This window comes from Belonocnema kinseyi, chromosome 6, assembly GCF_010883055.1.
Source record: "Belonocnema kinseyi isolate 2016_QV_RU_SX_M_011 chromosome 6, B_treatae_v1, whole genome shotgun sequence".
NCBI lineage: Eukaryota > Metazoa > Arthropoda > Insecta > Hymenoptera > Cynipidae > Belonocnema > Belonocnema kinseyi.
In genome coordinates, this window is record NC_046662.1 from 32,691,202 (window position 1) to 32,704,594 (window position 13,393).

Genomic DNA, 13,393 nt, shown 5'->3' on the forward strand with positions numbered 1-13,393 from the left:
ACAGTATAGATAAAAAAGTAATAAAAAAAATAAATTGTAACTGAAATTTTGTTTGATTTGTTTTTAAAGAATGTTCTAAAAGCACCTACTACGGCTTTGACGATTACATTCTAATTACGAAACTCGCGCTTTGCGCTCGATAATTAGTGTCCAATTGAAAAACTTCAGCAAGATGATTTGCAAATCGTGTTCAAATCTACTAAAAACAACGCTTTAAACTTACGGATCTCTTGAAAACAAAAATTTCATATTTTTTTAAATGATCCAACTTTCGAAACTTTTCTCTGATTAAAAAATGTTATAACAATAGTTTCGAACTGCTTGTTGAAAAGCATATGACTTTTTGAAATTTAATCGAATTTAAAAATGTCATTAAAAAAATATTTGCAAGTCTTTTTTCCGTGTACCAGAAAATTTGACAAAAAAATATAAAACTCATAACAAATTTTTATTCAAATTTTGAAAAAGCTTTAACTTTTTTAATTTTTGTCTGACCGAAAATTTAATTGTAATAGTTTATAAATACATTTGATATCTAGTGACGAAGTTAAATGAAATTTCCTAATCTATCAGACAAATATTTTTTCTATTTTTCTGAAAATTGTCGAAATTTTCAAAAGTATGTAACTTTTATTTTTTACGAAAAATTTGAAAAAAGAATTTCAAATTTTTAAAATGCTCTAAATTTTTTAATTTTGGTTAGAAATATCTGCTTAATGAACTTAACCTTCATTTTGGGAACCTTAAGAATTTTATCAAAGGCTGACTCGATTGGACAAGTCATTCAAAAGTGAGCGTGGCTACAACATTCAGGTAACTATTCATACAGACAGACACATACATACATGCTCACATACATACATATATATATATATATATATATATATATATATATACATGCTGACATACATACAAACAAACATACATACAAACATACATACAAACATACATACAAACATACATACAAACATACATACAAACATACATACATAGAGACACCGATAGAATTTTATGATTTTCGAATTCTGTGCGTGCCGAAACGTAAAAATCCGTTAAAAACCAGAGATCGAAAATTTTGATGATTATATTACACTCTCATGTATGAGAATGTAAAAATTAATCCGTAGTAACGTCTGTTCCAAGGAATATTGACCAGTTTCCAACTTCAATTAATCTGACTAATGATAAAAAAAACTGTCTGCCGTTACGGAAAATTCCGTAATATTAAACCTGGCACTATACTTGACTAGTTGGTTTGACAGATAATTATTCAGTAATACTAGGCAGTGCCTGATAACAACATTTATTTCCTTAACCAAAAGCTAAAATAATCAAAAGATTTTCAAGAAAAATTTGAGTGGATTAACATAGAAGAAACCAGTATAGACCCACAAAAGAATTTTATTAATTCTCTCAGTCCTCCAAACCGGTCTCTCATTCAAATATTAGAATTTGGAACTACCTCTATGAATGATCGATTCAGAGAATTCACGTCTAATAAACAATTCACAAACCAGGAAGACCAGGAAATTTAACCTCGTTTACCTCTCCCCGTCCATAAAAGCCCTAATCTTTAGTCAGTTATTAATATTAATCATTCAGGGGTCATTTTCAACGATAAACTCATTATTGACGTAAATCACGTACTAGTGGGACATATACGAGTACAATGTATACATACACCAAGAAAAGCTTTGATACTAATTCCCAAGTACCATGTGGATGTCAAGTGTGAATCCTTAACTTTAGGCTACTAGCCAACACTTTTTGGCGAACCGTAACAAAGCGGAAGTCTCGCTTGACGCAAACGACACTTGGCGACTTTCAATTTGGTGAAAATTAAAGCCTGATGATCTAATCTCCTATTGAGAATTTGCTTAATTGACATAATCAAAAAAAACTCTCCCAACTGTTTCCTTGCAGTTTTGTTCTCGATTTTGTTTTATATAAATTGCCTCAATTAATGTTTTATTTCTATTTGGAAATAGAAAGCTTACAGTTGAAAATTAGAATTACTTAAAATTTTTTCCTTTGCGCATAATAATTGCACAAGATTTTACTGATGAGAAAGTACATTTGCATTGTCCAAGAAAAAATATCTTTTCAAAAAGAATGTAGATTATATAGCCTTATCTAAATTTCTAAAGAATATGCATCTCGTTTGCTAGAGTGAAAGGCCGCTCATAAATCACGATAAAAGTTATCGCATCTATACATTCCAGAAAACAACAAATAAATTCACCAAATCGTCACTACATTTCAATAAGAATTAGATAACTGATAAGTGTTATTGAAAATATGTGAATCATCCGTTTACTGAGCTCAGATATCTAGGGTCTAGAAACATGTTATTATTAAATTATTGAGAGCTTATTCATAAACGACATCACAGAATTTTGTGCGTATGCACTTTTACTTCCACTTTCGAAATTTCAATTTTTTTCAAAAGTTCTGACATCCTTTTGAATAGTTTTAGAGTTTGGATAAGCTTTAGAAATATTTCTGGTGTTTAAGTGGGACAAAAATTTATTTTTCAAAATGGAATGGGGGGGGGGGTGCAATTTCGCGATTTAAGACCCACTTAAACGCTAGAACTATTTCTAAAGCTTATCGAGACCTCGAGAATAATCAAAAAGATTTCAGAAAAAAAACTTTGAAATTTTGAAGATGGGGGTACAAGTTCACACGCATCGCAATTTTATATGCACCATTATTCCTTTCTAACTAATTCCCTCGGTTAGTGCAATCCTCCAAACAAGTTAGTTTTTCAAATGGCTTTTTAATTAAGTATGTTACAATCAATGTAATAAATTTAAGCTCAGCGATTAAATCTAAAAATTCTCTTCATATTGAGTTTATTTGACTATATTGTGTTTCAGTGATATTTTGATAATAGTTTACTTTACAAAACTAATATTCAAAATTATTCGCACGCGAAAAGTTTTTATTGGTGGTCCAATTATAAATAATATATTCATTTTAGTATTCAAAATTACACTACAAATTAAATAATTCATAGCGAAACTTTTCTGAATGGTGAGCTTCTAACATTCAATATTAAAACATTTGGAATTTTTCCATTTTAAAATTCAAATTATTAAATATTCAAAGTGTTATTGTAACTGATAAGGTTATATTCTCACATTAAAATGTTTATGACTATTTTTTTAGTATATAATTCAATGAAATATTAGTTTTTAAAAACCGCCTAAGATTTTGCAAGTTTATCAAAGTATAATTATATCTTGTCTCTGGTTGATGAAAAGCAGCCTTCGGTCACTCGTGGAATTTACCACAATCTCGCTTTACTTGAATTTGTACCAAAGAGAATATTCCTCTATTAATGGTAAAAGGATGAAAATGTCGAGTCCAAGCCAATCTAAAGACTTATTTTCTTTTTATTTCAGGAACAAAAATCTAAGTTGAACGACTCGATCCATACGAAAATTGATATTCCAAGAAAAATATATTTCTTAAATAAATCGAAAATAAGTGATACTAATTTTAAAAAATCTTCAGTAAGAACAAAAAAAGTTATTTTTATTTCTGTGAACAATAAAAATAGCAAATATTCGACTAGTTTAATTCAACCAAAAAGACAAATTTTTAGCAAAATACTTGAATCCTCAACCTAAGAGATGAATTTTCAAAAACAGAGTTAATGTTTCAAGCTAAAAAGTCAACTATTTTACAAACAGTTGACTTTTAAACCGGAAAAGGTGAATTTTCAACAAGAAAGTTAATTTCCGACCCAAGAAGACCAGATTTCTACCAATAATGGAATCGTTAACTTTACTAATAGAAAATTAATTTTTAACTAACAAAAAACTAATTTTTAACAAATTAGTTAAATTTGTAACCGCAGAGTCGAATCTTGGATAAAAAAATTAATTTTTAGCAAAGTTAAACTTTCAACCGAAAATAAGAATTTTTCACGAAAAAGATTAATGTTCTACCAAAAAAATTCTAATTTTATAGCCAAAAACGCGATTTTTCTAAAAGAAAAAGAATCTTTAATCCAAAAATATGAATTTACAACAAAAAAAGTTAATTTTGCAACAAATAGCTGCACTCCCAAATAAATTTATGTATCTTTAACAAAAAAAGATTTTCATTTACAATAAAAAAAAACAGTCAAATGAATTTTCTAACAGAAAAGACGAATTTTTAAGAAAAGTGTTAAATTTTCAATTTCAGAAATGAATTTCTAACTAAAATTATGAATCTTAAAAAAAATGGATTTTCAACGAAAAAGTTTTAAATTCAACCAATTAGTAAAATTTTCAAAAAAAAAAAGTGATTCTTTAACCACTAAGATTAATTTTCTACCAAAAAGGCGAATTTTGAAACAAAATACATACATCTTCTACCAAATAGTTGAATTTTTAATTACAGAAGGTACACTTTTAAACCAAAATCAACCAAATTTTTAACAAAATAGATGAATTTACAATCGAGGAGATAAATCTTCAAACACAAAAATTAATTTTTAAGAAAATCTTTGCATTTTTAACGAAATAATAAACTGTTCAACCAAATATTAAACATTTCAACTACATAATAAAATTTGTAAACAAATACTTCACTTCTGAGAAATAAATTCTTTTAAGTGTGAAACCCCCTATTTAAACAATTCTATGCCCTTGAAACGTTACTTCCTGCAAAACGCTGAACCAATCAGAATAATGGTATGCAGTGACTCCATTGACTAATAAAGTATCCAGCTGACAGCTGGCCAAGAAGTTTGTGACATGTCGAATTTTGGCACATTCATTCGCACTGTCTTGCTTTATAAATCCCGGTTTTAGAGAAATTCCAAGCATTCTGTACACCTTTTTGTTCCCTTATTTATACTTTTTAAATCATGATCAAATCTTTGCCATAAGCGTGAAAAAAGGTTATGTTTACTTAAATCACTAGCGGCCCTATTGATTCCCCCATCAACCGCGCTAATCAGGCTGATGCTTAAATTCCGTCGCTGGCCAAATTAGGATGTCTAATATTCCCGCCAAAAATTTAAAAAGTATACTTTTAATCATTACAAAAAATTCAAACTTATTTTAAAAATATTTCTTCAAGTAATTTTGTTTAATTTTTAATGCTCTTTTAATTTCGTCAGAAAAAATATATACATATTTGAAAATATGCGACAACCATTCCGATCCAAAAATGTAATAGTAATCTTATCAATTAAAAAAAATCAACTTTTAACCAAAAATAGTTGAATGTTCTTAAGGTTCAAGCGAAAACCAAGAAAAAGGGAAAGCATCAGTCGAAGAGTGTGAAGTCTGAAATATGAAACTAATTTTCAAACCTATTAAGTTATTATTGAACTGTACCGTTACAGGACCATATTTCGCTAAAATTCTCGAACATTGTTCATATTTATCATCAGGAAACTTATTAAACGTTATCTAACCTTAGTTTTTTACGCGTCCCCCTCCCCCCAGAAATTTTAATGTAGTTTATTAATGGTCCGTTAGTTGCATGATCTTTTCTCAGAAAAAAAGTACAAGTTTTTGGAAGATTACTTCAATTTTCTGGAAGTGTCAAAATTCGGAAAGTCCAATCATCATTAATGAGTCATTCGTCTGAGAATGAAATTGGTTTACGTCAGAGAAATTATTAATCGATTAAAAGCACATCTATTTATACTGTCTAAATAATACATCTCTCAACATAAAAGAAAAAGCGAGACATATTTTATTAATAAATGTACTTATATCATAAAGGTATAGAGACATATAGTTAAATTGAATATACAGGCGAATTCAAATATTATGATAACCAAATCAAGACTAGAAAATTGAGGTACAAGGTACACGAGTTCTTTTTAAATATTTACTCATGTACCCACGCGAGGTCCAATGGTCAAGATTTCTTCAGAAAAAAGTGCCAATATAGTGTACTAATATGAAAAATACATTGTGCCCTTCGCAGGTTGTTCAACTGATAAATATTTGACAGAATGAATCAGTGTTTGCTCAGTTAATATTTGAAAAAGAATTACTTAATTTTTAACATAAATTATAACGAGATTCTCGATCACGACACTCTTTCGTCACATGTTTTCTTGAAAATCCCAAATGAAAATCTAAATTATCGGTGACTAATAACCATTGATTATCTTTTTAATTTTGCGTTTTTATTTAGGGATTCCAATGCTAAACATTCTTTTGTTTTCTTTGTTTGAAAAATATTTTTAATAAAATAAAAGTTTTTTGGAAAATTAATGTACATAAAATTAAGAACATATTTTGACAAATATAATTTGGCTGCAATAAATAGAAAGTTTAAGAGGAGAAAAGTGAAAATGCGGTTAAGAAGTTAAATAAAATATTTTGCGTGCATTGACAATTGAACAATACATTTTTTTTATTTTTCCTTCTGGTTATTAACCCCTTTTGTGATCAATTATCATGAGTAGACAATTTTTTGCAGAAAACAGTCAGAATGCAAAATTAAGGCAGTACATAATTTTTTAAATCTAGTTATTGGAAACTCTTAAATTCATATTTTTCAAGGATAAATGACAGCCGTCATCATTAGAAAAAGACTTGACGTCGTTATGTCTAAAAATAATGATAAATCCATTTGCAAAATGTTGTGAAATCACTTGAATATAGTTTAAGCGAACATTTAAAACATTATAGTCTGTGAGACAAATGTTTTTTTACCCGTGTTTAAATATAAAATTATATTTTTGAAAAACAAAGGATTTTAATATGTTTTTAAATATCGTTTCTCATTTTAATGTGTGCATATTACGTGTTTTATCAATAAATAAGTAAATTCTAAGTTATAAATAATTTTTATGTAACCTGTTTACAAATTGTTAATGATTTTGTAAAATAAAAGAAATAAATCAACAAATTACGAATATTGCGAAGTCGCTTATAAAATATAAAACTCTATTTCTGCAGATTAAAAAAGTTGAGAAATAAGAATGATTGACCCATCAGTGAGAATCAATCTTATATAATTTTATCATTCATCATAATGATTTTATCCTTATAAGTTAGTTTTTCTTAAAGATTGAAGTTCACTAAATAAAAAATTAAAAAATACACAAATATATGTTTTTTGTTTGTGTATATTTTTTTCCAAAAATAATTTATAGTTTAATTTTCGTTATAGCTTTCTAAAAGACTTGCGGAGAAGACAGTGTTTCTTACATTCTTTATACCTGCGTAAAAATGAAAAGAAATCGAAATTTTCTGACAAATTTTAATAATTAGAATGCGAATTATATCAATAAATTTTGGACTATTATTTTTCTAATAATGAAGTTCAAACTTTTTATTTGCTTAACAATAAACAATTTTGAGGCTATGAATCATTTATATTTTATAATTTTCGTTGATAAAATGATCTTCGAATTCGTTCATTCACTTTGTCCAAATTGCAACTTATATGTTTCCGCTGGATTTTCGTGAGTTTTTTTCCTGCGACTATTTCTATCATGTCAATGTGACAGTTTATTTTTTGATATTAATATACGTCAGTTTCACATCTTAAAAAATAGCCTTCTCTTCTTTCGCATATTATTAAATTTGAACGTTAGATTTAAATAATTGAATTTTAAAAATCATCAAGCACAACTTTAAAATTAATAATTTTTAACAACTTAGTTTTAAGATCCTAATTAAGGAATAATTAAACTTTTAAGCGAAGTTCAGAATTGTTAATTTTTAACTCTTCAAGTTTAAATTCATTAATTTTGAAAGTTTCAAATTGGCCAATTAGGAAACATCTCATTTTCAAAGCTTCAAGAATAATTAAACTTTGAGCCTTCCAAATATTTCAAAATTCTCAGTTTTGCACGATAAAAATAGCAGTGATATTTTTTGACAAAATTCAAATTTTTTAGTAAACAATCTATCTAATCACTTTGAATATCACTTGATACTACATGCTATGATACTTATTATCGATATAGTTACCATCTTCTAAATTTTTATAATTGCAATTTAAAATTATAATTTTGAATGCGCAATTCTAAAACAGTTTCATTTTCGAGACCTCTAAACAATCGTTTTTTTTTTGCCTAAGAAGCTTAAATTCGAAAATATTTAGTTTGAAATTTATTAATCTTTCTAAGTTTCCAATTAAAAATTCAACATTGCTTTAGTTTCAAATTCAAATATTGAAAATGTCAGGACAATTTTATTATAAAATTTTTAAATATTGCACAATTTCACAGTGAAAAGCCTTAATAGTAAATTAAAACTTGAATAGTTTTAAATCTAAATATTCTAAGTTGTTTGTTTTCAATTTTAAACTTACAAAAATATCAGCTTTTAACAATTTTTCGACATCTTAGAATATCAAATTAAAAGACTTGATAGTTGCACAATTTTCAGCTTAAATGATTTGTAACTCAACAATTATGAATTGATTGTCTCCAGAATAAATTCAAAATAATGAAAAATCATACAAGAATTTCTCAAATTCGAACCTTGAAAATTAGAAGATTGTACAACTACCGAATTAAAATTTAATTCTTTTTTATTTTAAAGTGTTTCAAAATATTTAACATTTTACGCTCAACTTAAAAAAAAATATTTTTTATTGAATGGCTCAAAAATTGTGTAATATTTCAAACAGCCGAATCATATATAGCAATCTTTTTTTGTATTCTTTTTTTTTATTTTAATTTTCAATTTAATATTTTTAAATTATCCGATTTTTAGTTCAACATTAAAAAAATTAATCGTTTAAAATTTTTAAAAACTTTGATTTTCAAGATTTTAAGAATGAAGAATAATTCGAAATATGGAGTTAAAGTTTAAACGATTTGGAATTAAGAAGTTAAAAATTGTGTTTTTAGATTTGTCAAATTTCATGTTTAACGGAATGTTTTCAACTTTTCCCTTTAATAAGGTTTAATTTTGAAGTTAAAATTAAAAACATGAATTTTTTGTACAGTAAACGATGCGCTTTTCGGAAAAATCGTCAAGAATAAAAAGTTCTTGTAATCAGCCAAGGAATACGCCTGAATTTTTTCGAAGCGTTTTGAGCAAAATTTTGAATTTTGCAAAAATTGTTCATATGCAAAATCCAAAATTTTGCTTAAAACGCTTCGAAAAAAATCAGGCGTATTCCTTGGCTGATTACAAGAACTTTTTATTCTTGATGATTTTTCCTAAAAGGGCATCGTTTATTGTAAAAAAATTCATGAATGTTTTCACAAAAATTTTGCCATTAAGACGCCATTTTGAAAATACTAAAACGAAAAATCCATCTTTGAACCATGGATTCTCAAAGTTTAGACATTCATTCCACCGGTTAGTGAGATTCCAGGTTAGTTACAGACTCGAAAAGCTTTGGAAAATGGTTCACACAAAAAAATAGGCACGAAAAATCACGTTTTGTTTTGTTTAAACTGCATTTTGGGACGATAAGAAAATTTTGTGAGGAATTTCATTGGCACCGTCGGAAAGAGGAGATCTTAAGCAATAAAAATATATGTGTCTTAATTTTTTCTAGTGTCGAATAGTCTTAGTTATTGGCCGTTGACAAGCAGTGTACCGGTAGTGGCGTTTTGGCCGTTTAAGGGTTAATATGTCAAATTTAAAAATTTCAATCTGAATTTTTGAATTTCAAGAGCTTCTGATTTAAATTTCTTAAATTTCATTTAATACTGTTACAAATTTAATTCCTTTTCGTTCAATTAAAAATATTGTCCTTTTTAAAAAGTTTACATGATTTAAATAAATTATTTGATTTCAACCGCTTTCAATTCAAAATTATAGTAATTAGTAATTATTGTTGCAAAAAATATTTAACTTAATATTTCATTTTTTTGCATTATGGATGTTTTAATTGTTCGTATTTGTGATGTTATGAAATAAAAATTTACTGCTAGTTTTTCATTAGTTGTGATAAAAAGTTTAAAATCCATCAAAAATTAAAACATAAATTAAAAATCATGCAGTAGTTGTTATAATCAAACAAATAAGGTTTCTAAAAGCTTTAATAATTTAATGTTCAACGTATTTCTTGATTAATATTGCTAATATTTGAATATTATATTGCTTCAATTAAAAAAGTTCAATTTTTTTTCAAAAATTTGATGTCTCAGCGCTTAATTTTTTTCAATTTTGAACGCTTTGAATTATAATTTTATAAATTATACCCTTTAAACTCGTTTCTAATTAATTTGACTAATTTTCAAAATATGAGTGCATTTTTAAAATTTAAAGTGGTTCTGATTTAAATGGTTCAATTTCAAATTATTCAGTTTGAAACAGTTTTAATTAGAAATGGTACAAATCCAATTCCTTTTCATTTTATTTGAAATATGGCCCTTTTTCAAATTTTTACCTGTTAGCCTAAGATTATCTGAATTCAAAACCTTATAATTTGAAATTATTAATTAGTGTTTTATAAATTTCAGTATAAATGTATCATAATTTACGATTATAATTATCGATTTATTTATTATTGACCTAACTGCGCCAAAGCTACAGGAGCCTAACCTAACTTATATAAACCTAACCTATAAAAACAGAACCAGATGCCTCATGTTAAAAGAATCCAGTAAATACAGACAATGAAAATCCTGATACGTAAAATAAATGTTAAAATTGAGTAAGAAATTAATCATAGACATGTAAAAAATGTTTTTGTTGCAGACCAAGACCAAAGATATTCCAAGACCATCTGGGATTTAAATCACCGCGGTGATCACGTGGCGGACCATATTATCGAGCGTGGTGTCTCCGGCGCTCTGATTGGCCGACGACCCACGGGACTGCAACTGACGTCATATCGTCCGCTGCTATCCGTCTGCTGCTCAGAAAACCTCTCACAAACCCAAGCAAACCTTCCTTCGAGGGACAAAGGATTCAGTAGTTGCTTTTTTTACGCTTTCCCCTCCACTCTGCGAGTCCTTCGGAAGACCAGAAACTTCTATTCACTCGCGGGACACCTCCACCCAACGTGTCAAAAAAGGGAAGAAAAAACTGTTAAGTAATTCTCTCACAATATCAACTTTGACAGTTTCGAGCTGTCAGTGCTGTGGAGTGGGTGAAGTGAGAATTTCTTGAGGATTTGAATTTCTTCCATCGGCCGCTAAATGACCGTGAATCCGGTTCTGTGGAGGTTATAAGAAACATTTCCCTCGTCTCGAATTCTTCCCAAAACTCCGAAGCTTCACCGGAAGTGAGAATGGGGTGGTGAAAATTTCGGAGTCGATTTGTCGGATTTCTGCGAATTTGTGTTCTTTGTCTTGGGAAATTCCGGAATAAGTCGCGAGTGAAATTTCACCAAATTTTTCGGGACGTGCTCGTCACGTCCCAGCAAGATTTTTAATCCCCGTGAACCTTCCGCGGGAAAGGTCAAGGCGCCAATAATAAAATGTACAGCATGAACTATATCGGCAAGTTCATTAGTAATTTTCGTGATTTTTACAATGAAATCAACGCTGCAACTCTTACCGGAGCGATCGACGTCGTCGTCGTGGAACAACCTGATGGATCTTTCACTTGCTCGCCATTCCATGTCAGATTTGGAAAATTGGGGGTTCTTCGATCTCGAGAAAAAGTGGTAAGTCTTTCCCATATTCCCCTGTGTTTTTCTTTTCTTCAAATTCTCCTTTTCTCTCTTGAAAGATACGATATTCAGTTTGGCCACTTGACCGGGAGATCAGGAATTTACTTTTGCAGTAAAATTCAAGTTTTTATTATTTTAATAATTATGGTCAATATAGAAAAGTGATTTCCACGTTATATACAGTCGCAGATTGTGCAGATTGTTTCAATTTACTCTAATTAAATCATAATTTATTATTGAATTTTTATTTATTTCAAAATTAAACTAGTTTTATAGTTTGTAATTCACTTTCAAAATTAATTCCTTCAAACTGCAAATTTTAATGTCCATGTTTGGTTAAAAATTCATGTTTTCTTGTTCAAAATTCAACACTTTGAATGAAAATTTGTCTTTTTCATTTGAAAATTCAATTATTTCTTTGAAAATCCACACATTTAGCTACAAAATCGATTTTTTGATAGAAAACTATCTTTTTCTTTACAAGTTAATCCTCTTGTATTCCAGTTAAATATTTACCATTTTGCTTTGAAATTAATCTTTTACATCGGTAATAAAATTACTTGGTTGAAAGTTCAACTTTTTTGTTAAAAATTATTTCTGTGGATGACAAGGAAGTTGTTTGCAGCAGGTTTAAATATTTTGTTGGAAATTTTTTTCTTTTTGTTTGAAGATTATTTATATTTAACTGAAAATTCAACTATTATTATTATTATGTTATTATATTTTTTCAACTGAAAATTTAACTTCATCCAATTGAATATTTCTTATTTTTACTTGAATATCCTGCTTTTTGGCTGAACATTAATTTCTTCAACTTAATTTATTCATTATTTAAGTTTTGATTGAAAATTTATTTCTTTTAGTAATAAATAATTTTTTATTGAAAATTCAACTATTTCAGTTGAAAGGTCATTGTTTTAGTTGAAAATTCATCTTTTTGGTTTAAACTTAAACTATTTCAGTTGCAAATTCATCATTTTGGTTGAAAGTTATATTTTCTTGAAAATCCCTTTTTTTTTGTTCAAAATTTTGTTGTCCCAAAGTATAACTTCCATTTTTTGTTGGCATTTTATATTTTTAGTGGAAAATTTAAGTATCTGTTTCAAAATTATTTAATTTTGCAATTTTTTTGCTCGGTTGCGTTAAAGAATGTTTAGGATGAACGTCATGAATTAAAAGAAATGTTTGCGTTTAGCGGCAAGTATGAATATTTCACTTTTAGTTGTCCAGCAAAATTGAAAAGCTTTACCACGAAATAACCGAGAATTTAAAATCGTCCGCCGAATCGCCACCATAATGTTTGAAAATGCAATTTTTCGTTTTACGATGTTCGTAAAGTTTATAAACGAAAATATAACAATTTTCAAAATTACTTAAATCATTTTTTAGTTCAATTATCTTCAAAATAATTTATTATATTATTTAAGTTGGTAATAACTTATTATAACGTTATATCTATTATTTTAGTTAAAGAAGCTGTGCATGATATTCTTTAAAAATGCTAACTTTCCGTTAAACGCAATGCAGTCGGGTCTTTTTTCCTTCATTACTTTCATTTGCCCACGTAATCAAACTTTATAAATAAAAGAAAACTATTTTTTTAAAACTGTTTCCAATATTACATCATAATAAGTTATTATAATTTATGAAAAATCCTTTTTGCGTAATTTTTATGAAAATTGAAAAATAAAACTTTGTATTTTCTTTCATAAATGTTTATAAACGTTTAGAACTTTAATCGCGTTTAAAAACTACAATATGCTACCGTGAGTAGTAGACGTTTATTTAACTTACAGAATTGTCTATTATAATTAATTTACCTTTTTTAAATTTGACT

The 13,393-nt window shown here is 27.8% G+C and overlaps 1 protein-coding gene across 4 annotated transcripts in view; it reads left to right on the forward strand.

Moving 5' to 3' along the window:
• The window catches only part of LOC117175207 (phosphatidate phosphatase LPIN3), a 67,790-nt gene that overhangs the window by 16,704 nt on the left and 37,693 nt on the right, over nucleotides 1-13,393 (forward strand). For all 4 annotated transcript variants that reach the window (XR_004467449.1, XM_033364847.1, XM_033364848.1 and 1 more), the window contains exon 2: nucleotides 10,638-11,550. Coding sequence is in view for 3 of the 4 variants with exons in the window: in XM_033364847.1 (XP_033220738.1) it covers nucleotides 11,362-11,550 (189 nt within the window). In the remaining variant the exon portion in view is untranslated. The remainder of the gene's footprint in view (nucleotides 1-10,637; nucleotides 11,551-13,393) is intronic.